This window comes from Erpetoichthys calabaricus, chromosome 2 (assembly GCF_900747795.2).
Source record: "Erpetoichthys calabaricus chromosome 2, fErpCal1.3, whole genome shotgun sequence".
Classification (NCBI taxonomy): domain Eukaryota; kingdom Metazoa; phylum Chordata; class Cladistia; order Polypteriformes; family Polypteridae; genus Erpetoichthys; species Erpetoichthys calabaricus.
Window position 1 is genome coordinate 90,519,639 of NC_041395.2, and position 25,911 is coordinate 90,545,549.

The window sequence follows — 25,911 nt, forward strand, 5'->3', positions numbered from 1 at the left end:
GTTTAAAGTACATAAGAATAACAATCCTTTAACACGAGGTTAAAACGTCAACAGGAAGCAGTCTTCAAAAAACAGATGACAATCCCCGGTGCTTCTTCTCTGTTAGCATCTCACCTGCTTCTCCCATGCGGGCTCTGCAACAGGCGAGACACTTAATGCAGCTGTCCTTCTCTACACCGTCCTGCTTCAGCTGTTTGGCTCGCCTGTTCACCTACACGTGAGCCTGTACTCGCTCGCTCTCTCGCACCGACTTCCTACTGCTGCGGATTTCTGCCTCCTCCTGCAACCTCCGTTCTCTCTCCTCTCCTCTCTTTTCTTTTACTTCTTCTCCCCCTTAACCGGCTCGCGCTTCTCTATATATGCGGGGAAGACATGGCAGCTGCTAGGGTTACCACTTTTAATACAAAAAAATAAGGGACGCATACGTATTGATTCAAAACGGGACGCGCAATTTCATTCTCAAATACTGGACGATTCCGTATTTTAAAGGACGGGTGGCAACCCTGCCCAGCCCATCAGCCACAGGACAAATCATGGATGTGGGCAGTTTCCCACCTGTGCACTTAAGTGAGAAACGCAGACAACGCAGATCACGGCTCGCAACTGCTACCACGCCCCCTCGCTAAGCCGCGAGCTATACCCACAGCCTGGCTCGTGGCTCGTTACGTGAGCCAATGCTCGTATTTAGATCTGAATTTTTCGCTCATACTTTCCTCGTATTTTGAATTTCTCGTGTACAGAGGTGATCGTATCTCGAGGTTCCACTGTATATATATATATATATATATATATATATATATATATATATATATATATATATATACTGTATATATACACAATTCAATCTATTCATATTGTGCTTTGCAAGGTTCTTCAATATAGGCACATATTTACATAAAATACATTTTTATTACTTAACGCTAAAATTACAAGGTGTCTTTAAGGTAAAAAATTGATGACTTTATGTCTCTGTGTTCCAAATCTCTGACACTGTGAGATTTTTCTGAACATAGTTTTCCAAAAAAAACATTCCTAGTTTATGAAAGTGACTTTACAGCTTATATTAAAAATCTTCAATGCTTCAGCACCCTCCTCATTCCAGCTTTGAGCTCACTTTTGTTTCATTGATTTACAGTATGTCATGGATAAAGGAGTTGCTTGTGTACTTTGAGGGTTGAATATTCACAAGTAAGCATCTGTCATCATGCTTCTGAACACTGTTTGTTTGCCTTTTTAAGAAAGCTAAAATGTTAGGTTGTTATGTCGAGGAAGGCTGGTTCTACCAGTTTTGCAAGGGGTGGTAGGTGGAGAACTGCTTTTTTCTGCATATTCAAAATCATTTCAACAGATTGCTTGTCTGTCCGTTTACAATGTAAGAAGAGAAGCTAGTTATACAATTATTTAAAAATGTTTATATCTTGAGACTTAAATTAGCTCAATTTCATTTTCAGATTTGAAGGCACTGATTAAAAGATTTAATTGCTACCCATACCAGACTACTGATCCTACACAAGTGGCAATGTTCATGTGTCCTAGACCAAATTATAGCCATGGAATGAGGTATAGCATCTGATCATCCTGATTATGAACACTAGCATGTTCTGTTTCCTATTGTAGAATGCCCCCAAGCCCCAAGGAAGTGCATAAGCAAGCCATATATCGATTTTACTTGCTTCAAAGCTTATTTTGACCAGTAATGTTATGAAGGGGGCTTCAATTTCCTTCTCTTAGTTGCCAATATCCATCTGTTACATTCTTTGATATTTGCCTACATTTTGATTCATTTTATAAACTGATACTGAGTAAATTCCATCTTTGGAAGCACTTGAATATATACATATTTTTATGAAGCATCTGTTTTAAAAAAGTGCATTTAAATATTACAGAAAATGTTTAATAGTTTTCTAATTTTCTTATCTATTTTTTTTATATTTGTAAATATGTGTAAGTACTTTATAAGTTTCTTTGGAAAATATCTATAAAAATATAAAATGCCAAAGGTTTTCTGTCTGACATACCAAAACCTGTGAAACCCTGAGCCTTGAACCTTGATCTTGGTCTCAGTCATGAGCTTATGCTATGATATGTGTAATGTGACCCATGAATTGGATGTGTGGGTTTACTTGGCCATAGAATTGAGCTTCTGGTCCTTCTCATGGCATGTTGCGAATGAAAGTGTGCGCCATGGCTGACAGGAAAAACATTGCTGACAGGAAAAGAACCAGAATACGTTCTGCTGACAATGATGCACATTGTACAGGCCAACTGATCGTTTTCACAGCCATACTCTCCAAGCACAACAGAAAGTCATATATGACCAAAAAAGTGGAGTTGTGGGATTCCTCTGCCATTCCGAAGCAGTGAATTGTCCAAGTGACATGGCTGACAAGAAAACAACAGTCATGCAAACACGCAGCATATCTGTCAGAAAAAGAGCCATGGTGACATTTGATGGCAGTGAAGGACATTGCAGCAATCTCAGTGGAGTGACTGTGAGATACTGTGTTTTGTGAGGAGTGCATGCACCATTTTTTTCAAGGACTGGAGGTCAGTGTGTTACTAATTACTATCTAAGTATATACTGATTTGATCTGAACTGATTTTATAGGCAGTGCTGTCACAATGCATGTAAATTATTGAATTAGTGACAGAGAGGGGGCTTAGTCAGGTTGAAAGAGACAGCACTGTACTTCTTTAGTGGAGTCAAAGCTCTCTAGATGCTCCCATTCTTATCTCAATGTTTTCTGCTCTGTAAATATTACTAGAACTAGCCAACCCGTGGCGTAGCATACGCCGCATAATTATGTATTGAAGGGTGAACACTTCCTGAATGACACAGTTGTCCAAATGGGGTGGGTTTGAGGATACGACTGTGAGTGAATGAAAAGACCTCTGGAGAGAGCAACATACAATTGCCCGTGACTGAAAGCGGGATCGTCTGTGACGATGGAGGTCACGCTGGTGAAAGTTACTTCGTCGGTAGGGATAAGTGTCAGTACTTGTTCATTAAGGTGTAGCGAGTCTTCGTTGTTGACGCTTAATATAGCTTGCGTACCGAGTTGTTCCGGAGTCACAGTTGAGAAACACTTTTTTAATGTCTTTTAAGCACAGGGAAAAAAATTAACATGTGAAACATTCGTAATGTAATAAGCCACCAAGAAAAGTACAAACGTACAAAGGGCAGGGACGTAATCACTGCGAGTGTATGACCCGCACTTACTGGGTACTCCTCGTTCGTGGGGAACAATTGCAAGCCCCGGTCCCCATTACGAATGACACACGTTGATCCATTCAGTGTAGCGCGCATGCAGTACCGGACATCCAAGGGCATCACAGACCTGTTAATGCTCAATCTCACGTGGCTGAAAGCCACTTGTCCCTCTAAGAAGTTGGATGCTGACCACTTGGCGAACGCGTAACTATTTAGCAGTAGGGAGTCTCATTCGTTTTCGGAATTAACCAGACTAATCGCTCCACCAACTAAGTATGGCCATGCAACACCACGCACAGAATCGAGAAAGAGCTATCAATCTGTCAATCCTCTCCGTGTCCGGGCAGGGTGAGGTTTCCCGTGTTGAGTCAAATTAAGCAATATTTGTGTGTGGTGAGTTGTTGCATCCAGGCACATAAGCAGGCACTGTGAATGCCTTGATAGCGTGGGTGGATGCGTGCCGGGGAATAATGAGTATCTACAGTATATATCTTCTTAGATATAGACAGTGTCTGATAGTTGTGATGGTTTAATACTCCAGTACATTGCGGTGAACGCTGGTAACAGTCAGGCGGGCGGGCAGGCGTTCTCGTCCCATGCTCTTAGAGTTGGTGGGCGTGTCCTCTCTATCGGTTCGAGTTGTTGGGCGGTGCTCTGTCGTTTGTATCCCATGGTCGGACAACTTGGTGGATTATATATGGAAATGCAGCCGAAACCAAAAAGAATAATGAAAAGTTAACGTGGCTCAGTGGTGCATGTGTACTGTAGCAGAGACGAAAGCGAGTTGGTGAGTTGTTGCGTCCGGGGCACATGAGCAGGCACTGTGAATGCCTTGAGAGCGTGGGTAGATGCGTGCTCCAGTTGGTGGGCTGGGCTTTGTGAGTTGACTGACATGGCTATTTTTTGCGTATCCCATGGTTGTCTTCCAGCAGTGTGAATGCCTCGAGAGACAGGGTGTCCTTGTTTGGTGAGTTGTTGCAGTTTGTGAGTTAAAAGCTGCGATGGTTTCACACGTTTGGTGAGTTGTTGCAGTGTGTGAGTTAAAAGCTGCGATGGTTTTACACACTGGTAACAGTCAGGCGGGCGGGCAGGTGTTCTCATCCCATGGTCTTAGAGTTGGTGGGCGTGGCTCTGTGAGTTGTCAGCGTATCCCACCGTCTTAGCGTTGGTGGGTGTGGCTATATTGTGCGTATCCCATGTTTTACACGCTGCATACAGCGATTCACATCCGCGACAAACATGCCTCTTCTTAGATGGTCCTGCCGCGTCCACCCTCGTTCTCGAAGCATACACACCGCCTGGTCATGCGCCCGCTCGCAAGAGCAACTCACAGAGACCCGCCCACCAACTCTAAGACCATGGCGTGTAAAACAGTTTGCGATGGTGGACGCGGTCGTGCGTCGTAACAGAAAATAATAATGAAAAGTCAACATGGCGCAGAGGTGCATGTGTACTGTAGCAGAGACAAACGCGAATAACGCCATGTTTTGTGAGTTGCTGCATCCGAGTTGGTGGGCGTGGCTCCGTCCTGCGTGCTCCATGGGTGTCTTGCTCGCTGGCGGCTTAGTGAATTATATATATATATATATAGTTTTATTTTCGGTTCTATTTTCGTATACTCTGTTACAGTAGCTACCCTCAGTCAGGAGCTGAGCAATGATGTGATGTGGAACTGATGTTGCACAGATCAATTGGTGACAATCTTTATATAAAATAGCATTTTACAGTGCACTTCATAAGCGCTGGGACAGGTAAGTCAAAATTGGTATTTGCTGTATACATTTAGATTTATATTTGAGATATCTAGATTTTTGTGAGTAAAACTGCACAATGTCAGATATAATTTCTGATTATTCTAACCTTTTAGAATCATTGCAGTCTTTGGGCTTGGTAGCCCATGAAACAAAAAATCATAAACATTTGACAGATGTGGCATCCTGTCAACAATAATATATTTAAAAAAAGACATCAGATTACTACTGGCTTTGGTCAAATTATATCCATAAGACCAATAGTAAATATTTACACAGTGTATTATATATTTACCCTAACCAGGGTAAGCTGCTATGTATTTTCTATTAAATTAAATGAAGCTCTGTCGTTTAATAAATTCTTGTTTATCATGGTGTCAGAAAGTGGCAATATTTTGCATGCTGGTTGGACATGAAAATAAGAATTTTACTGTGCCCTGTGCGTGAGGCAATGCTACTACTAAAACTTATTGAGCTAGAAATAATTTCAAATCTACCTACTTTCCAAAGTTTTATTGAGTGATTTATGAATTTTACACAAGAGGAGAACAAAGATGAGTCTAAGCTTACAAGTATGTAGGTACTTTTTATTCACAAAAGGTTTAAATATAAAGGTAAATATAAAAGTTTAAAGATGCTACCATGGTATTACCAGCTCCCAGTGCTTGGGTGAACACTTCATTTGTGGCTAAATAGATTTGTTTGTATGCTGTTTACATCTTGGTTCTACATAGCACATATTAGGCTGTCTAATCAATAGGCTTACCTTACATTACTCCAGTGTGACTGGGATTTCTCATATTCAATAAAAGACTGGCATTTCATTTAGGACATGCATCCTATCTTTCATTTTTTTTGTTTTATAAAAAAAATCCTTAGAAATTGTCCATTTCAATATTATATATTTATCCATGTATCCATTTTCAATTCCACTTAATCTAGTCATAAAGTCACATACCCATCCCAGCAACATCCAGTTCAAGGCAGAAAATATCCCTGACTGGGCCCCAAAATGTATTCATGCACTCACCTCACTCATTCACACCAGGCTAACCTAAAGTCCCCAATTAACCTCAACTTAAACATCCTGTCTAAACCAATTAAAAGTTATAGTGTGTTACATAACTGAAAAGATCTTCAGGCACACAGGAACACAGTTATATTACAGTCTACAATCTAGTAGATAATCGGCCATAGACATAGTAATAATATAACATTTATGTAAAGTATAAAGTAGCTACGCTCAACATCATAATGTTGTGCACAAATGACAATTTCAAGTGAATTATTTTAATGATTATGATCTTTTATTGCAGTTGTTCTGATTGGTGAGTCTGGTGTTGGAAAAAGCAACCTTCTTTCACGCTTCACCAAAAATGAGTTCAACCATGACAGCAGAACCACCATTGGTGTCGAGTTCAGCACCCGTACTGTTATTGTGGATGGGCTCACAGTCAAGGCACAGATCTGGGACACAGCTGGACTGGGAGAGATACCGTGCTATCACATCTGCGTGAGTCCTATATGAGCATTTGTGAGCATGTGTGTGGGAAAAGCATCTTGAAAGTTCATCTGACATAATCTAAAAAAGTTTTTAAAACTTTTGTACAAAAAAAAATACAACATGTAAATAGATTGATCGCCAAATTACTATTCTCTGTAAAAGTGGACCATCTGTCTCCAGTCATTAGTCAATTACTGAACAGCACATGAATCAGGACATTGTGTTTGCTTTCTGAAGAAGTGCCAAATTATCTGGCACTGGGACTGGCTGGTTGTTAATACAGAGCAGAAAAAAATATAAAGTGCTGGGTAAAGAGCTATGCTTTCTGTTATGGGTTTCACTAATTTTATATGGCAAATATTTAGTATATCAGGACTAGAGGGAAAGTTAAACATTTTGTGGAATAAGACAGAAATCCTATTGTAACCAAACAATATAGAGTCATATGGTTCTGCTTTAGGGAATAACTGAAAATCTATTAGAAAGTTATTACTGCAAACACTGATGGCGTCCATGAACAGAGAAGTCAGTTAAATGGCTTTTCTTACCTAGCTACAATTTTTATATTCACTCAGAAAATAGGCAAATTAGGTAAAGCTCATGACACACACAAGTAATAAAAGCTGAAGTAAAAATCTGCCAGAACTGTATTGTGAGCAGCTGGGTAGTCATTTAACTTGAAAACATGCCTATTCCATGAGTGTAGTATTTTTTAATTGGATTCGTGAATCATTTTCAACCCAAAACTCTAATGAATATGTACTCTGAGTATTGCCGATGTCTGGTTGTGCTATGTCTAGATATTTTGAATAATTCCGGAAGTATTATTTAATTTTAAGTCTGATTTACTTACATTAAGTTTTCTTAGATGTTTAAAATGCTTTCCAGATATCAGTGTCAAAAAATGTAAGGTCTTTATTTTAATATCAAGTGTATGTATTTGCTTTGGTCAACTACTCTATCCTTCCTTACTTCTGCACAATGACAGTTTGCTGATAGTCTGGGTGGCACAGTAGTGTAGTGATTAGTGCTGCTGCTTCATGGATCCAGAAATCTAGTGTCCTGTCCTGTTATATTGGGGGTTTGCATTTTCTCTCAGTGTCAGCGTGGGTTTTCTTCCAGATAAATACTAATTGGAAACTCAAGATTAGCCCAAGTGTGAGTGGATGCATGAGTGTGTCCTGCGATCTACTGACGTCCTCTCTAAGGCCAGTTCTTACTTTGCACCCTTTGCTACTAGGATAGGCTCTACCACCTCACAATCCTGAATTGAATTAAGTGGTTTTGAGAACGACTGACTGACTGATACCCTATATAGGAAGCAGAAAGATTTTGTTTGCCTGTTTGATTATGGGGTAACTACATATATGTGAAACTAATCCCATATATATGGAATCTGTAATTTTTGCATCATATCCACATATTTCTCTAGATTTTGATAGAAAGGTACTTTTAAACTGTGATTTATAGTTGTGGTTTTTATTATTATCCAAATCTTTGTGATAAATTTCATTCAAAGATGATGTACTTAGAATCTTCTTCTTTCGGCTGCTCCCGTTAGGGGTTGCCACAGCGGATCATCTTATTCCATATCTTTCTGTCCTCTGCATCTTGTTCTGTTACACCCATCACCTGCATGTCCTCTCTCACCACATTCATAAACCTTCTCTTAGGACTGCCTCTTTTTCTCTTACCTGGCAGCTCTATCCTTAGCATCCTTCTCCCAATATACCCAGCATCTCTCCTCTGCACATGTCCAAACCAACGCAATCTTGCCTCTCTGACTTTGTCTCTCAACCATCCAACTTGAGCTGACCCTCTGATGTACTCATTTCTAATCCTATCCACCCTTGTCACACCCAATGCACATCTTAGCATCTTTAACTCTGCTACCTCCAGCTCTGTCTCCTGCTTTCTGGTCAGTGCCACTGTCTCTAACCCATATAACATAGCTGGTCTCACTACTGTCCTGTAGATCTTCCCTTTCACTCTTGCTGATAACCGTCTGTCACAAATCACTCCTGACACTCTTCTCCACCCATTCCACCCTGCCTGTACTCTCTTTTTCAACTCTCTTCCACAATCCTTATTACTCTGTACTGTTGATCCCAAGTATTTAAACTCATGCATCTTCACCATTCCCCTGACCTCCCTCTCATTTACACACATGTATTCTGTCTTGTTCCTACTGACCTTCATTCCTCTCCTCTCTAGAGCATATCTCCAACTCTCCAGGGTCTCCTCAACCTGCTCCCTACTATCGCTACAGATCACAGTGTCATCAGCAAACATCATAGTCCATGGAGACTCCTGTCTAATCTCGTCTATCAACCTGTCCATCACCATTGCAAATAAGAAAGGGCTCAGAGCTGATCCCTGATGTAATCCCACCTCAACCTTGAATGCATCTGTCACTCCTACCGCAGGGCTCACCACGGTCACACTTCCCTCGTACATATCCTGTACAACTCTTACATACTTCTCTGCCACTCCCGACTTCCTCATACAATACCACAACTCCTCTCGAGGCACCCTGTCATATGCTTTCTCCAGGTCCACAAAGACGCAATGCAACTCCTTCTGGCCTTCTCTATACTTCTCCATCAACACCCTCAGAGTAAACATCGCATCTGTGGTGCTCTTTCTTGGCATGAAACCATACTGCTGCTCACTAATCATCACCTCACTTCTGAACCTAGCTTCCACTACTCTTTCCCATAACTTCCTGCTGTGGCTCATCAATTTTATTCCCCTGTAGTTACTACAGTCCTGCACATCCCCCTTATTCTTAAATATCGGCACCAGTACACTTCTTCTCCAGTCCTCAGGCATCCTCTCACTTTCCAAGATTCCATTAAACAATCTGGTTAAAAACTCCACTGCCATCTCTCCTAAAACACCTCCATGCTTCCATAGGTATGTCATCTGGACCAACGGCTTTTCCATTTGTCATCCTCTTCATAGCTGTCCTTACTTCCTCCTTGCTAATCCGTTGCACTTCCTGATTCACTATCTCCACATCATCCAACCTTCTCTCTCTCTCTCGTTCTCTTCATTCATAAGCCTCTCAAAGTACTCTTTCCATCTGCTCAATACACTCTCCTTGCTTGTGAATATGTTTCCATCCTTATCCTTTATTACCCTAACCTGCTGCACATCTTTCCCAGCTCGGTCCCCTCTGTCTAGCCAATCGGTACAGGTTCTTTTCTCCCACTTTAGTGTCCACCCTCTTATACAACTCATCATACGCCTTTTCTTTAGCCTTCGCCACCTCTCTCTTCACCTTGCGCCTTATCTCCTTGTACTCGTCTACTTTCTGCATCTCTCTGACTATCCCACTTCTTCTTTGCCATCCTCTTCCTCTGTATACTCTCCTGTACTTCCCCATTCCACCACCAGGTTTCCTTTTCATCCATCTGTCCAGATGTCACACCAAGCACCCTTCTTGCTGTCACCCTTACTACATCTGCTGTAGTTTCCCAACTGTCTGGTAATTCTTCCCTACCACCCAGTGCCTGTCTCACCTTCTCCCTAAACTCAACCTTGCAGTCTTCCTTTTTCAACTTCCACCATTTGATCCTTGGCTCTGCCCTCACTCTCTTCCTCTTCTTGATCTCTAACGTCATCCTACAGACCACCATCCTATGCTGCTTAACTACACATTCCTCTGTCAGCACTTTGCAGTCTTCAATCTCCTTCAGATTGACTCTTCTACATAGGATGTAATCTACCTGTGTGCATCTTCCTCCACTCTTGTACGTAACTCTATGTCCCTCCCTCTGCTTAAAATACATATTCACCATAGCCATGTCCATCCTTTTGGCAAAATCCACTATCCTCTGACCTTCTTCATTCCTCTTCTTGACACCATACCTACCCATCACCTTCTCGTCTCTTCTGTTCCCGTCACCAACATGTCCATTGAAATCCGCTCCAATCACCACTTACTGTCCCTTGGGTACACTGTTCATCACTTCATCCAACTCACTCCAAAAATCTTCATCTCATCCATTGCACACCCAACTTGCGGGGCATATGCACTAACAACATTCATCATCACACCTTCAATTTCCAGCTTCATAATCATTACTCTGTCTGACACTCTTATCACCTCCAAAACACTCTTGACATACTGTTCCTTCAGAATAACCCATACTCAATTTCTCCTCCTATCCACACCATGATAGAACAATTTGAATCCACCTCCAATCCACCTGGCCTTACTCCCCTTCCATTTAGTCTCTTGCACGCACAATATATCAACCTTGCTTCTCTCCATCATATCTGCTAACTCTCTCCCCTTACCAGTCATACTGCCTACCCTCATCTCCACTCTCTTTACCTTCCTCCTCTCCTCCTGCCTCCGAACACATCTCCCCCCTCTTCTTCTCCTTCTTCTTTGGCCAACAGTAGCCCAATTTCTGCCAGCACCCTGTTGGCTAACAGTACTGGTGGCAGTCGTGATTAACCCGGGGCTCGACCAATCTTGTATGGAAATTTGTATTGTTGTCCGCATATTGATTTGGCAAAATTTTACACCAGATGCCCTTCCTGACGTAACCCTCCCCATTTATCCCTCCCCATTTATCTGGGCTTGGGACCGGCACGAAGAAACACACTGGTTTGTGCATCCCCTGTGGAATGAACACATTAACACCACATAACTATGAATGATGGTATCTATTCGTTTAAAAGCTCTCAGTGCTCATTACTGTGGGAAGAAATCTTGGGCATGTGGGGTTTGTGGAATCCATTGAAAATGTACATAATCATTAAGAGGAAATACACCTTTGCAGTTTAGGTCTCCCAGGGAAAACAAATTATATATTTTTGTTGTTTATTATTTAATACAATACCATTTAAATCAGTGGGATTACACTGGTATCCCTGGAATTGACTAAATTGATTTCAAAATGTTATGATGCTATTGCAGAGTAACCCCGTTTGCACATGACTTAGCTACACATAAAATAATGTATTATTGATAATATTCATAAATAATAACAATATGCAAAGTACATTTGAATACTGGCAAATATACAACCTGATTAAATTGTGATGTGTAGTTTCAGGGGGAAACACAGACTTGTCTCTAGTTAAAGCATCATTCAGCTTTCTTCAGAACAGGCTGCATTGCCTGCCTCAATATGGCTGCCAAGTTGTGCTCTCCATTGTGTTGTCCTTTCAGTTCATCAGTTTGGTAAGAGAGATACTTCTTTTAGATGTTAGTAAGAGAGATAGAATGTGGTTGAACAAGCAGATTTATAAATTCTCTGTCCAACCCCTACAGCCAATAAGACATCATGGTACTTAAAAGCTTCTGATAGAAGCCAATTCCAAACTGACATACTTCACACCAATGGTGGAATACATCAAACAAACCTGCCACCCCAAGACAATAAGTCTTTATGGCTTTCTTGCGGGGGTTGAAAGACTTTAGCAGAGAAACACTCGCCAAACTGGTTTAAAGCACACACCCCCCGACCCACCAACCAACTCTGTTGTAAAATTCAAAGACAGCCATTCCTGGATTAAACATAAATGCTTCTCACTAATGTAACATTGCTTTGCCTAAATTACAAATAAAGACTAACATCTTACATCACAACACTCTTAAATCTTCTTCATTAATGCCAATAATGAATTTAAGCACTACAATCTAAAATTTGAAATAAAACTTCCATTCAGGTTTTTCCACAATTGCTGCAATTTAACATGTTCTTCTTCATGTTCTGTAAATTCAGAAAACTAAATGTCGTACAAAGTACCCTATTGCTTTTATAGGAAAAACAGTGTAGATTCCTTGTTTTAAATGTCAGACTAATGTAAATTGTGCTCTGAGCTTGTCTTAGGTAATTAATACAAAATTGTCAAATTAAAGTTACTATGCTCAATAATTATAGTGTCAGAGAGTAGTGATGTGTGGCATGTTGCACAAAAACAATTGATTTTAACTTCAGAGGGTAATTTTTTTCAGGATAGAACATAAATCAAATTGCTTACACATGCTAATAAGAATTCCACTATACTCTGTACATGTGGCAATAATGACCCTAAAAACCTATAACAGGGAAAATAAATATTTACATTTATTTTACATAACATTCAACCACAGAAGAAGCAGAAAGAGAAGTCATTCAGTACAGCTATCCTTGCTGAAGAGCAAACACAAATATTTGAAATTTCAAACATGATAATTCTGTAAACTAAGAATATGAGGAAGTGCCTTGAACATTATGGTAAACTGAATGGTGGTGAATTTAAAATTAAAGAAATTACGGAGCATACAGTGATCATACAGGCACATACGACCGTGTGTTATTAGAATTTGAAGTATACTCTTTAAAACTTTGGACTGAGTGTTAATAAAGTGTTTCTTGTGGAACGTGGCCTGGACACAGACAGGCAGACATCGTATTAAAAGCACCACCACACGTTTATTTACAGTCACTATTTACACAAGTGCACATAAACCCCCAAAACTCCCCCAAAGGCCAGGCCTCTTCACTATGCCTCACTCTCTTCAGGCCGCCTCTTCTCCTCTCCACCCGAGCTATGTCCTGCTCCTCAACCGACTCCAGCCCCCGAATGGAGGGAGGCAGCCACTTTTATGACCACCCGGATGTGCTCCAGGTGCCTCCCGACAATCTTCCACCGGCACTCCCCAGTGTGGCGGAAGTGGCGGCTGCGCACCCGGAAACACTCTGGGTGTCCCTGGTCCTCTTCCCCCAGCACTTCTGGGTGAGGCGGAAGTGCTGAGGTCCAGGGCTCCGTAGGCATCGGGGCACCCCCTGGCAATGACCACGGGCCCCACCCAGGGCTAAGCTTCAGAGGTCCCCATAGCCACCAGGGTAGTCGCCCCCATGTGGTCTGGGGAAGGCATAAGCCCTCCTCCAGTCCTCTGGGGTGTCCCGGCCGGGTTGCCCCACCAGCCACCTGTGACACTGCCCCTCCGCCAGCGAAGATCTGTCGGGCGGAGCGGCTCGTCCTGCGAGGGCAGCTTACCTCCGAAGTGGGTCCTACTCCTGCAGCTCCAGGGCCCGGTCCTGCAAAACAAGAAGCTTTAACAGGGGCGGAGACGCTGCCTGGACACCACCACCTGGTGTCCTTTCATGCCTCGCACAGGCAGCGCTCCCCCCTCTGACCGGCACCCCGGGGCCTACTCCTTCAGCACCCCCTCCGAGGTTTCCGTGCCCCTCTGGTTGGAACCTCTCACACCCCCAACGCCTCAGCCGACTTCGGGGTTTCCCTCTGCCTCCACAGAAGGTGCCCATCCACCGGTGGCGGTCCGTGGGGCGATTCTCTCTCGCAGGGCTTTGTGTGTACCGCTCCCACGGCGTGTGTGTGGGCGCACCTGCTGCACCGGGCCGTCCACAAGATTATTTTTCTGGGGTCCCTGCCTTGGAACAGGCAGAGAGTCCCATCTGGGATGCCATTGTGTTGTTGGCCAGGACTTTTGGGGGAGTTTGGGGTTGTGTGTGCACCTGTAAATAATAGTTGTGCATGCACCTGTAAATAATAGTTGTGTAAATAAACGTGTGTTGGGTTGTACAGTACGATGTCTGCCTGTCTGTGTCCGGGCCGAGCTCCATGCTCTTTAAAACAGAAGAAAATACCTAAGTATAAAAATATACTGTATAATGTCTGTTTAGTTCTCATGTAGCAAATATCAATCAAGTTAAAATCTACATTAGGCAGATATTGAATCTATCAGTAAATGTGTTGATTGACCATATTCAAATTTTTTTAGACTATTAAAGATTGTCAAGTATATTTTTTAGCATGTTAAAATCAGTTAAAAATTTGACAACAGTGATTTACAATCAACAAAATCTCCTATGAAGAACAAAAAATTTGGACGGCATTTTTCCCTCGCCCGGACACGGGTCACAGGGGCCCCCACCTGGGGCTCTATTCAATAAGGGCACGCACAAAAAGGCGAGCTTCAAAAGGGCAACCTCAATTGGGCGCGGTGAATAAAGGCCCGCATAAATAAAGGCGAGCTTCAAAAGGGCGACCTCAATTGAGTGTGGCGAATAAAGGCATTCGTAGATAATTTAGTTCAAATGGCTCTGGAATATATGTGGAGAGCAACAAAGGTGCAGATCTACTCATAGTTGAAGGCTACACATTCAGAAAGGAGAAAACTATCAACGGGAAACACATCTGGAAATGCACTGAATATAGGATTGGAAAATGTTCGTCTCGCTGTCATACCAAAAATGGATTATTCGTCAAGAGACCATCTACGCACAACCATGTTCCAGATGTGGCGAAGATCGAAACAAGGAAAGCAATAGTGGACATCAAACAACGAGCAACTTCTTCTATTGACGGACCGCAGGAACTCATGGCTACAGCAACCCAAGGTCTGTCATCAGCGGTTGTTGGACAACTTCCTGTTTTTCGTCACCTTAAACAAACTGTCCGTCGCGTTCGGCGTGTCAACGAGGCACCAATGTCAAACCCAACTAGTCTGGACGACTTGACTATACCTGTTGAATATTCTACGACTACTGGAGGTGAGCAATTTCTTTGATATGACAGTGGAGGTTCAAGTGTAACAGAACAATGAGTAAGAGCAGAAAACAACGAAATATAGAGAGCTTTAGAAATAGTTCGTTAGAAGTTCATGCATTAATTAATTGGATGTTTTAATATTCTTGCTTTCGCCTTTTTATACGTTCAATCATTGCCTTTATCTAATAAATTTTCTGTAATAATTTTGTTGTGTTTGCCTTTATTCGCTGTGCCCAACTGAGGTCGCCCTTTTGAAGCTCGCCTTTATTTACGCACCCTTATTGAAGGATACCCCCCTCTGGAGCCAGGCCTGGAGTTGGGACTTGATGGCGAGCGCCTGGTGGCCGGGCCTGCACCCATGGGGCCCGGCCGGGCACAGCCCAAAGAGGCAATGTGGGTCCCCCTTCCCATGGGCTCACCACCTATGGGAGGGGCCAAGGAAGTTGGGTGCAGTGTGAGTTGGGTGGTGGCCGAAGGCGGGGACTTTGGCGGTCCGATCCTCGGCTACAGAAGCTGGCTCTTGGGACATGGAATGTCGCCTCTCTGAAAGGGAAGGAGCCTGAGCTAGTGCGCAAGGTCGAGAGTTTCCGGCTAGATATAGTCAGGCTCACCTCGATGCACAGCTTGGACTCTGGAACCAATCTCCTTGAGAGGGGCTGGACTCTCTACCACTCTGGAGTTGCCCCTGGTGAGAGGCGCCGAGCAGGTGTGGGCATACTTATTGCCCCCTGACTTGGAGCCTGTTCATTGGGGTTTATCCCGGTGGATGAGAGGGTAGCCTCCCTCTGCCTTCGGGTGGGGGGATGGGTCCTAACTGTTGTTTGTGCGTATGTGAGTGAGGGAAGAATGGAGCGTGAGATCGACAGGCGGATCGATGCGGTCATGAGCTATGGGTAGTGACCGAAAGAACGAGATCGCGGATACAAGCGGCTGAAATGAGTTTCCTCTGCAGGGTGTCTGGGCTTTCCCTTAAAGATAGGATGAGAAGCTCAGTCATCCGGGAGGGGCTTAGAGTAGAGCCGCTGCTCCTCCGCATTGAGAGGAGTCAGATGAGGTGGCTCGGGCATCTGATCAGGATGGCTCCTGGACGCCTCCCTGGTGAGGCACATCTAACCGGGAGGAGGCCCCGGGGAAGACCCAGGACACACTGGAGGGACTATGTCTCCCGGCTGGTCTGGGAACGCCTTGGGATTCTCCTGGATGAGCTAAAAGAAGTGGCAGGGGAGAGGGAAGTCAGGGCATCTCTGCTCAAGCTGCTGCCCCCGCGACCCGATCTTGGATAAGCGGAAGCGGATGGATGGATTTACAATAAAACCAATAACAGATTAAAAAGAAAGAGAGTACAACATTATATGTTAAAATAATAGATTAAAAGGAAGCATAATTACCACATACCAAGAAAAATGCCTGAGAGTGTGCAATAATAAAACTCAACATATAAATTAGAGAAAATACAACAGGACTTAAATGAAAGTAGATAAAAATATGTTTTAACTGACATTAAAAATTGTTAGTCTCTGGGATTGTTCCTATTGTGAGAGGTAAGCTGCTCCAGAACTTGGGACCCTCTAAAGCAAAGCAAGCAAGAGCCTTTGTAAGAAATCCCATGCACAAGACTGTTTGTTTACAATTTATAATAATTATGTTAGCAACTAGCATTATCTTCAAATTAGAAAGGGTTGGTATATGATGGGACAGTTAAAATATTGTAGGCTAATACTGTACGAATATGGTATATATAAAGAAACATATATATATATATATATATATATATATAAAATATTATGTCAGTGTAGGTGTAGCCATCCAAGGCTAGTGCCTGCCTTGTGTCCAATACTGCAAGGATAGATCGTGGTCTTCTACATCCCTGAATTTGAAAAGGCTTGAAAATATGTTATTGTACAAGCAGAATTTAAAATTCAAATACATCAGTCTCCATGCTTTTCCTCTCTCTCTACAGATACTATAGGGGTGCGGTTGGAGCTCTGCTAGTCTACGACATTTCCAAACACCTTACTTATGTGAGTGTTGAACGCTGGCTGAAGGAACTGTATGATCATGCAGATCCTCATATCGTAGTCATGCTGGTGGGAAACAAGAGTGACTTGGCACATGTGCGGGCTGTGCCCACGGAAGAGGCCCGGGACTTTGCAGGTATGCACTTAATGAAAACATACTTTTGAAGGAGACATAGGTCTATATACCCAAATATGGCATGAATTATTATACAGTGTGCTTTACATACAATGCATCCGGAAAGTATTCACAGCGCATCACTTTTTCCACATTTTGTTATGTTACAGCCTTATTCCAAAGTGGATTCAATTCATTTTTTTCCTCAGAATTCTACACACAACACCCCATAATGGCAACGTGAAAAAAGTTTACTTGAGGTTTTTGCAAATTTATTAAAAATAAAAAAACAGAGAAATCACATGTACATAAGTATTCACAGCCTTTGCTCAATACTTTGTCGATGCACCTTTGGCAGCAATTACAGCCTCGTCTTTTTGAATATGATGCCACAAGCTTGGCACACCTATCCTTGGCCAGTTTCACCCATTCCTCTTTGCAGCACCTCTCAAGCTCCATCAGTTTGGATGGGAAGCGTCGGTGCACAGCCATTTTAAGATCTCTCCAGAGATGTTCAATCGGATTCAAGTCTGGGCTCTGGCTGTGTCACTCAAGGACATTCACAGAGTTGTCCTGAAGCCACTCCTTTGATATCTTGGCTGTGTGCTTAGGGTCATTGTCTTGCTGAAAGATGAACTGTTGCCCCAGTCTGAGGTCAAGAACTCTCTGGAGCAGGTTTTCATCCAGGATGTCTCTGTACATTGCTGCAGTCATCTTTTCCTTTATCCTGACTAGTCTCCCTGTCCCTGCCACTGAAAAACATCCCCACAGCATGATGTTGCCACCACCATGCTTCACTGTAGGGATGGTATTGGTCTGGTGATGAGCGGTGCCTGGTTTCCTCCAAATGTGACGCCTGGCATTCATACCAAAGAGTTCGATCTTTGTCTCATCAGACCAGAGAATTTTCTTTCTCATGGTCTGAGAGTCCTTCAGGTGCCTTTTGGCAAACTCCAGGCGGGCTGCCATGTGCCTTTTACTAAGGAGTAGCTTCCGTCTGGCCACTCTACCATACAGGCCTGATTGGTGGATTGCTGCAGAGATGGTTGTCCTTCTGGAAGGTTCTCCTCTCTCCACAGAGGACCTCTGGAGCTCTGACAGAGTGACCATCGGGTTCTTGGTCACCTCCCTGACTAAGGCCCTTCTCCCCTGATCGCTCAGTTTAGATGGCCGGCCAGCTCTAGGAAGAGTCCTGGTGTTTTTGAACTTCTTCCACTTATGGATGATGGAGGTCACTGTGCTCATTGGGACCTTCAAAGCAGCAGAAATTTTTCTGTAACCTTCCCCAGATTTGTGCCTCGAGACAATCCTGTCTCAGAGGTCTACAGACAATTCCTTTGACTTCATGCTTGGTTTGTGCTCTGACATGAACTGTCAACTGTGGGACCTTATATAGACAGGTGTGTGCCTTTCCAAATCATGTCCAATCAACTGAATTTACCACAGGTGGACTCCAATTAAGCTGCAGAAACATCTCAAGGGTGATCAGGGGAAACAGGATGCACCTGAGCTCAATTTTGAGCTTCATGGCAAAGGCTGTGAATACTTATGTACATGTGCTTTCTCAATTTTTTTATTTTTAATAAATTTGCAAAAACCTCAAGTAAACTTTTTTCACGTTGTCATTATGGGGTGTTGTGTGTAGAATTCTGAGGAAAAAAATGAATTTAATCCATTTTGGAATAAGGCTGTAGCATAACAAAATGTGGAAAAAGTGATGCGCTGTGAATACTTTCCGGATGCACTGTATTGTTTTCTCTTTATTTCACAGATGATTGTTTCGAAAAGGCAATGGCAGAAACATTTACTGTTGAATTGATTATTCATGCTATGCATTTCAAAAGAAGTTAATGAGAACAAAATTTCATTGGTTAATAATGCTGCTTCACAAGTCCAGCGTTAAATTCTGCAGAGTCAAATTTTAACTCAGCAAGATTCTGCATGTTCTTATTTTGAAGTTATATCCAAATACTTCAGTCTCCCCCAGTATGCCAGGGAGGTACAGGTTAGTTTGACTGTTGACCATAAAGTGGTCCAATGGGAATGTGTGTGCATGCATTCTTAGCAATGGAATGGTATCCCATTAAGGTTCTTTCCTAAAGTATACACCCGATTTTTTCAGGAATAGGTTGTGGCCCAGACCTTGTAAAAGTAAGTTTAACAAATGGCTGGATAGTTACATATTTAACTATCATTACTGCTGTTTTCTTCCCACACACCAAAGGTGATTTCTAAACTGATCTCATGTGAGCGAAGGTCATTGTGTACTGCATTTGACTAGAGTTCTATACATGCTGTTTCTTGTCTTGTGCTTAGTGATGAGCTACAAAATAAAACAAAACTAAAACAGGATTAAGCAAATTCAGAAAATGGATTGACAGATTAATCCCAATAGGGAGCAGAATGGTACAGTAGACCCCACTGCTACCTCATAGTCCTTAAACACTTGCTTGATTCTGATTTGTGTTGCTGTCTGTGTTGAGTTCACATGTTCCACTGTGGTCCTAACAATTTCCTTCTAACAATAGAATTTCCCAACACCATGTTGATAAAATAGTGGGTTCAAAAACTGGTAAATATCAACATGTATTTTGTTTAATATGTAAGGTGTATATTACAAGAAACCATCAGTGTTAGTAAAGCATTAGAGATTAGTCTTAGGGATGTTTCAAGGACTTGCAGGCATCAAGTTCTTAGCTATCTTTGATTTTATGAGTGTTCTACAATGTTTTAAAAATCGATTAGAGTGGGGGAATTGTGTGCATTCGTAGATGAAAACAAAATTGAAGAGTACTCTCTTGGGGTGTCAAAGGGCACTCTTCGATTGTACTATACCTATAATTTGATCAGGGGCGAGATAATATATAATGACCAAAAAGATTAGGAGCTAGGTGCAATAAATAATTTTCTGCTGTTTATTGAATGTTAATTTTACAGTATTACAGTAATTTCATCATTTTGTGTCTTTATTTTTTTGAGAGATGCAATCTTGTTGGTGGAAACAACATTCATGGCTGGTCATATGTTGTCCATGATGTCATCACATTTGTTTTAGAAAAGAAGGCAGCACAGAGTAAAGGGCATCCCATCTTTAAGACTAGCATTTGAGCAACTACACAAAAAGAAAAATGAACTTATGGAAATCTTTCTGGTTTTGATTTTATGTTGTTGGACATGCAGTTCTGGTTAGTTTGTTTTTTTGAAAACACTTACTGAATCTCTCTGTGCAACACACCTCTACAACTCTGGCAAGTGTCTTGTTAACTTCTTAAAGGAAATCTTTCATGCTTCTCCACCATTCTCATTTTTAAATCCTGTCCATTCAGATTTCCACTCATTTCAATACAAACATTACACACAATATATCTGACAATTTAAAGACACAGGCAATAATCAATTTTAATGATTGGACAATTTAAAAACAGCATTTTGTTTATTTGAGATGGTTATATTTTGTACTTCACCTTTAATTTCCTAGCTACAATTCAGCTCAGTTGACACCAACCAATGTTTTCTGTGGACAGCAAACCTGAGATCTATAAGTATCCAAGTAAAAAGAACTTGTCTCTCAGTACATGATCTCATTTTGAGCAATAGACCAGTAGAGTAAAATATCAGGCTATATATTTTGTTTTTAAAGGTACCTTGGATTTAGGATTCTAAGAAGAATCTATCTGAATTAAATGAGCATACTACAAATATATTGCACACAATACTAGCTTCTATTACTAATTAACTACACATTCATTATTTTAACCTTTGTTTAATTAACTTTAAAATGAAATCTGAAAATAAACAAGTTCAAACCAGCATAAACTAATAAATACAGTCCAACATCCATGACTTTTTAGACAAAAGCAAAAATGATTGTGAGATTTGAAATAAACAAAACTATTATAACACTAGCGCATTGTTTAGTTAAAAGTATCACATGCATATATCTTTCACATGGTGGTTCATATGTTTCATATGTTTGATTATCACGCTTAATAGTATGTTACCAGATTAAAATATGACATGGGTAATGTTTTTTTTCCATTACAAATATGTTTATTTAACACATTTAAGATAATTTTCAGCATACTATAATTTTAGTAAAAGGTTAGCAAGCCTTCTGGGAGTATCCAGTTCTAGTTGTTGCCTGGAACTTAAACCCCTGGTGTTATGACTCATTCACTTTTGACTTGACATCATTGCTTTCTACCTAATGATCTCTGGCACTTACAGATGCTGTAATCCCTAAATCAGTTTCTTTTTTGATGGAATTAACATATTCTTTTTCAACTTCAGGTGCAGAAGAAAGTCATCCCAGTTTGGAGATAACCCATTTATTTATAAGGCTTGTCCCAACCTGGTGATGCAAAATTAAGCATGGGTTCATGCAGAGTTGATATTACATTGAACTATAAAAAAGAAATATAGCTCCTGTATTAAACTGGATTTAAGTTTACGTGTTATTAATGATATTTTTCAACCAGGGTTTCATTCCTGGCCTATGTTTTCTTTGTTTTAACTTGTTTACTTTAATTTAACTTTTTAGTAGTTAATTATCTTTTTATATTTTTCTAGATACATGCACTTGTTAAAAATCTTTACATTGATTTTTTGCTTTTCTTTGTTTTCTAAATATTTTGCATTTGTTAAAATGTTAATATAGTTTATTTGTCCCATAATTGTCCTTGTGTTTTACATGATGAGCTCAGCGAGGCCTGTTCTTGGACTATATTAAAGCTAGTGATGTTGCAGTTGGTCGCCGAGTCATTAGCTCCTGCTCAAGTTATTGTTTTTGATTCTCTGGTTTATGAACTTTTGCTCTTATATTTGGTTTTTGAATTTCTTTTTAGGTTTGTGGTTTGCCTTTTTTGGGCAACATTTTTAAACTACTTGTTTGAAATCTGATTTTTTTTTAGTAAACTTTATTATTATTATTATTACAATCATGGTTTTCCTCTTTGGACCTGAAAGTTTATAGGCTTGGCCTTTTTTGATTATGTGTTTTGACTGCCAGTGTTTTTTCATCATGAAATCACATTGTGAACCATTTCAGGTCACACATTTTGCACTATGATAACTGCCAGTGGTTAGCTGCAAACTGTGACATTTGGATTACAAAGTCCCTCAGGAAAATAAGAGTGAAAGCAATAAGAGAACTTTTATGCTTGGGCATACAGGGACTACCTGTAAGCACTACAAGCAGAGTTCTTCCTTGTCAAGTTATCTGAGGTCTCTTTCTCACTCAGCTCCCACCTTCTGCACAGTACAGCTACTACTCTCCATCCATCCACAGTTCAAACCCTGCTGACTTTGCCAAGTGTTTTATTATGGGCTAACACCACAATCCATCCCAAGTTGCATATTTTGCACTGAAATAACTGGCAATGGTGCTGCAAACCTCTGACATCTTATTATAAGGACACTCAGGAGCAGACCCTTTACAGTGACAGCAACAAACAAACTCAAATACTCAGGTGCAGAGGGACTGCCTGCAAGCGCTGCAAGCTGAGCTCTGACTGGTGACATCAGCTAAACTGTTTCTCTCATTCAGCCCACACCTTCTGTGCAGCACCGCCACTACACAGTGCCATGCCTCCTTTGTATGTTAAGGTTAACCTTAAGTTTTCAGACTGCTTTTTGAGTTTTGAGAATTTCATAAGTAATCAGAAATACTTGCAATTAAGCAGGCAAAATTACTTCCAGCACACCAGAATTGGAAACACGAGGCAGAAAGAACTCTTGGACAGGATGCCATGCCATTGTGGTGTATAGGCAAAGGCAGTCACATGTACAATCATACTGAAGCATTATTTTAAGTGTTCAACAAGATAGTTTTAAAACTGTTAAAGTAAATAGGTGGAGTTTGAGGGGAACATATTCAAAAACCACACCCTAGGCCCATCAGTGGTATTAAGTAATACTGGATAAACTTAAAAGGCTTTGCAACTCATTATGTACCTACTCAGAAACAACTAGTTTGAGAATGGATATTGTTAATGTGAACAGCTTCCTCTAATCTTTTTTTCTTCAAGAAAGTCTTTCTATAATCTCTGCAATACAGGAAGTGTAGTTGTGGTAGTAGTAGTAAAAATAGTATTGTTATGTATACTGATTACAGAGAAAATCTTATTTGCATGTCTAACCAACATTTGATTTACAGTTTCGCTCTCTCCTAAAAAACAACCTTCTGAAGAAACATTTTACATAAACTAGGCAGATCTGTTGTTCCGCTTAATCAAATGACAAACTATATAAACTATATATTGTATTACCATTACAGTGCTTCTTTGTATAAAGATTTTCAAAATCTGGTCAACAGTTCTGATTTGTTTGTGGGTATTTGGTTTCTGATAGCTTATTTAGAATCCTTCCTCAGAATGGTAATAACAGGAGTTATGAAATCCTTTCACACATATACACATAAAAACTGCTTATTTTAAGGCTGAATAAAGTAGTGTATCTCAAAACAACTGTTCTGTTATTTGGTAATGCCATTAACAACACATTTTCTTTTATACAGTACATTTCCAAATGTGCTTTACACATACAGACCTTTGCTAAAGTTGTTAGCCTTTTTTTATTTTTTTAGCAGTTGAAGCCATACAAGAAAAGTAAAATTACTAAGGGTAAAACAGTGAGTGAGTTGCAGCCAGTGGCAGGAAAGAAGCTATTGAACCAAATGTTTATTAACTTTTTTGTACTTAGTATTTTTCTTGGAGATTTACATTTTCATAAGTTAATCATTATCTGATATTTCAGGGAAAAATGGATTGCTTTTTATAGAAACATCTGCACTGGAGTCAACTAACGTAGAGACAGCATTTCACAATGTGCTTTCAGGTAAATGATATTTTCTTTTCAATACTTTGTCAACTTTTTCCGATGACCTTGATTATTTTGTTGCTTTATGCAATCCATGTTCCATCCTTCCATCATATGAAATTGTTAGAGGTGCACGGAGCCTTTTCTCTTAAAATTACAACATAGAACTTATTTGGATTATCCATTCTGCTTATTGTTGGGACCATCTGAATTACTATGACTCTCCTTCTGCTTAATGTAGTGATTAGGGTGAGGTATTCCTAATCCCTCCATTTTAACACACTTAATCAGTTGCAATAAAATTGCTACCTTCCTTTTTTAGGTTTTAAGTTGGGGTGTGTCAAGCATTTCTTCATAGCTTAACAACAGTAACAAAACTCTTTGTTTGCCTTAGCACAAATCATTTAACTTTTCTTAGACTTTTCCGGATTTTCATTTTGACACTTATGACAGCAGTAATACTGTATATTCAAAAGTAATCTTGTTGTACCTGATAGGAAGAATGGTGTTATGTTCACATTGTGTGGAATATATGACTTCTCAGATGAAAATTTATTGTGAACAACGTTTAGTGGGATAATGCAGAGTTAATTTCTAATGCATTACAATGAATTTTCAAAGTCACCAATTATGTTATGCTTTTAAATTGTCTGTTCATTTGCATTTCTGCTTGGGAGTTTTCTGAGAAATGTGAGCTAACTGTTGATTTACAGCTGGATATGCACAACAGCCAATTCAAGTTTGGCTCAGATAAAGAAAAATGGAAAGAAAATACATAAATTGGGCATTGTATTCTTCTAAATACAGCATAACTACAAAATACTACTTATGACCGACTTGACTATTTTAATTCTATATAATGAAACAAGGCGAGCGGTAAGTGCTGCTATCACAACATTAGGATTTGGGTAAGAAAGCTGTCTCTAAATTGGCCCACTGGGAGCTCCCACTTGGAAAGGTGCTCTTATGAAATTTCCCACTGGGAATCTTATATTTGCAATGCTTTTATAGCATATGAACACATCGTATACCTAAATTTTCTTAATTCTCTGAAAGCTCCATTTGGAAATGCAAATAAACAGAACAAAGTTGGAAGATGTGACACCACAAATTCTAACAAAAAAATATTCACACCACATGATTGGAGCATAAGTACCAGGCATCTTGTTCTGTTCTAAATGCAAAGAAGCAGTTTTGGTTTTAAGACCGGGAAATGAAGGCATAGTTGTAATACCAAGCCAAGGTTCATAAACAGAAAGTCTATCACATATATCTTCAAAGCCAAAATGCTAAACTAAAATTGTAGTTGAGAAAATGTACAATAATTTCTTTTAGCAAAATCAAACACATGTAACACTTTGGGGAAATTCATAATCTTGCATAAGTAGGAAGTGACAGCCATCTACAACATGGCAGCACTTGTAGAAATCAACATTGGGAAAAAAATGTTACATATTTCTAACTATGAGAAACGATAATGATATTGAAAAATAATAGCAAATATATCTTTATCAACCCAAAAAACTATAATAACCATCAAAATGTTTCCAGCAAATTGCCCAACAAATGTGCAAAGAAATAAAGGAGCTAAATTTATTCACAACGCACATCATTTAAAATCTCAGCTCTCATGAGCTTGAGATTGTGGTCTTGATTGATAAATATTTAATGCAATATAGAAACCACAACAGTTTGGGGGCAATTAGATGTGTTTGTTATCTGGATTAAACATTTGTCAGGGGCAGGTGGTATGTAACTGGATTATTCTGATCAGGTCTAGTTTATTGCATTTCATTTGGCAGTATAAATGCTCTACAGAACTATGTTCCAGGTTACTTTTGATAAATTAATCATTGTCATTAGGTTTGGGAGAAAGAGGGAATGAACCCTATTTGTTGATTTACTATATACTGTTTTTCCACTAGCACTAGGAACCCAAAGGAAAGATGTATTGATATACTGCCTTCTTTCCTGCA

At 40.5% G+C, this 25,911-nt stretch overlaps 1 protein-coding gene across 1 annotated transcript in view; it reads left to right on the forward strand.

Moving 5' to 3' along the window:
• rab25b (RAB25, member RAS oncogene family b) overlaps positions 1–25,911 on the forward strand; it is a 59,982-nt gene that overhangs the window by 26,843 nt on the left and 7,228 nt on the right. The window contains 4 exon segments of the mRNA XM_028794094.2: positions 6,279–6,448; positions 6,450–6,475; positions 16,947–17,140; positions 23,873–23,953. Of these exon segments, the coding sequence (XP_028649927.1) occupies positions 6,279–6,448; positions 6,450–6,475; positions 16,947–17,140; positions 23,873–23,953 (471 nt within the window).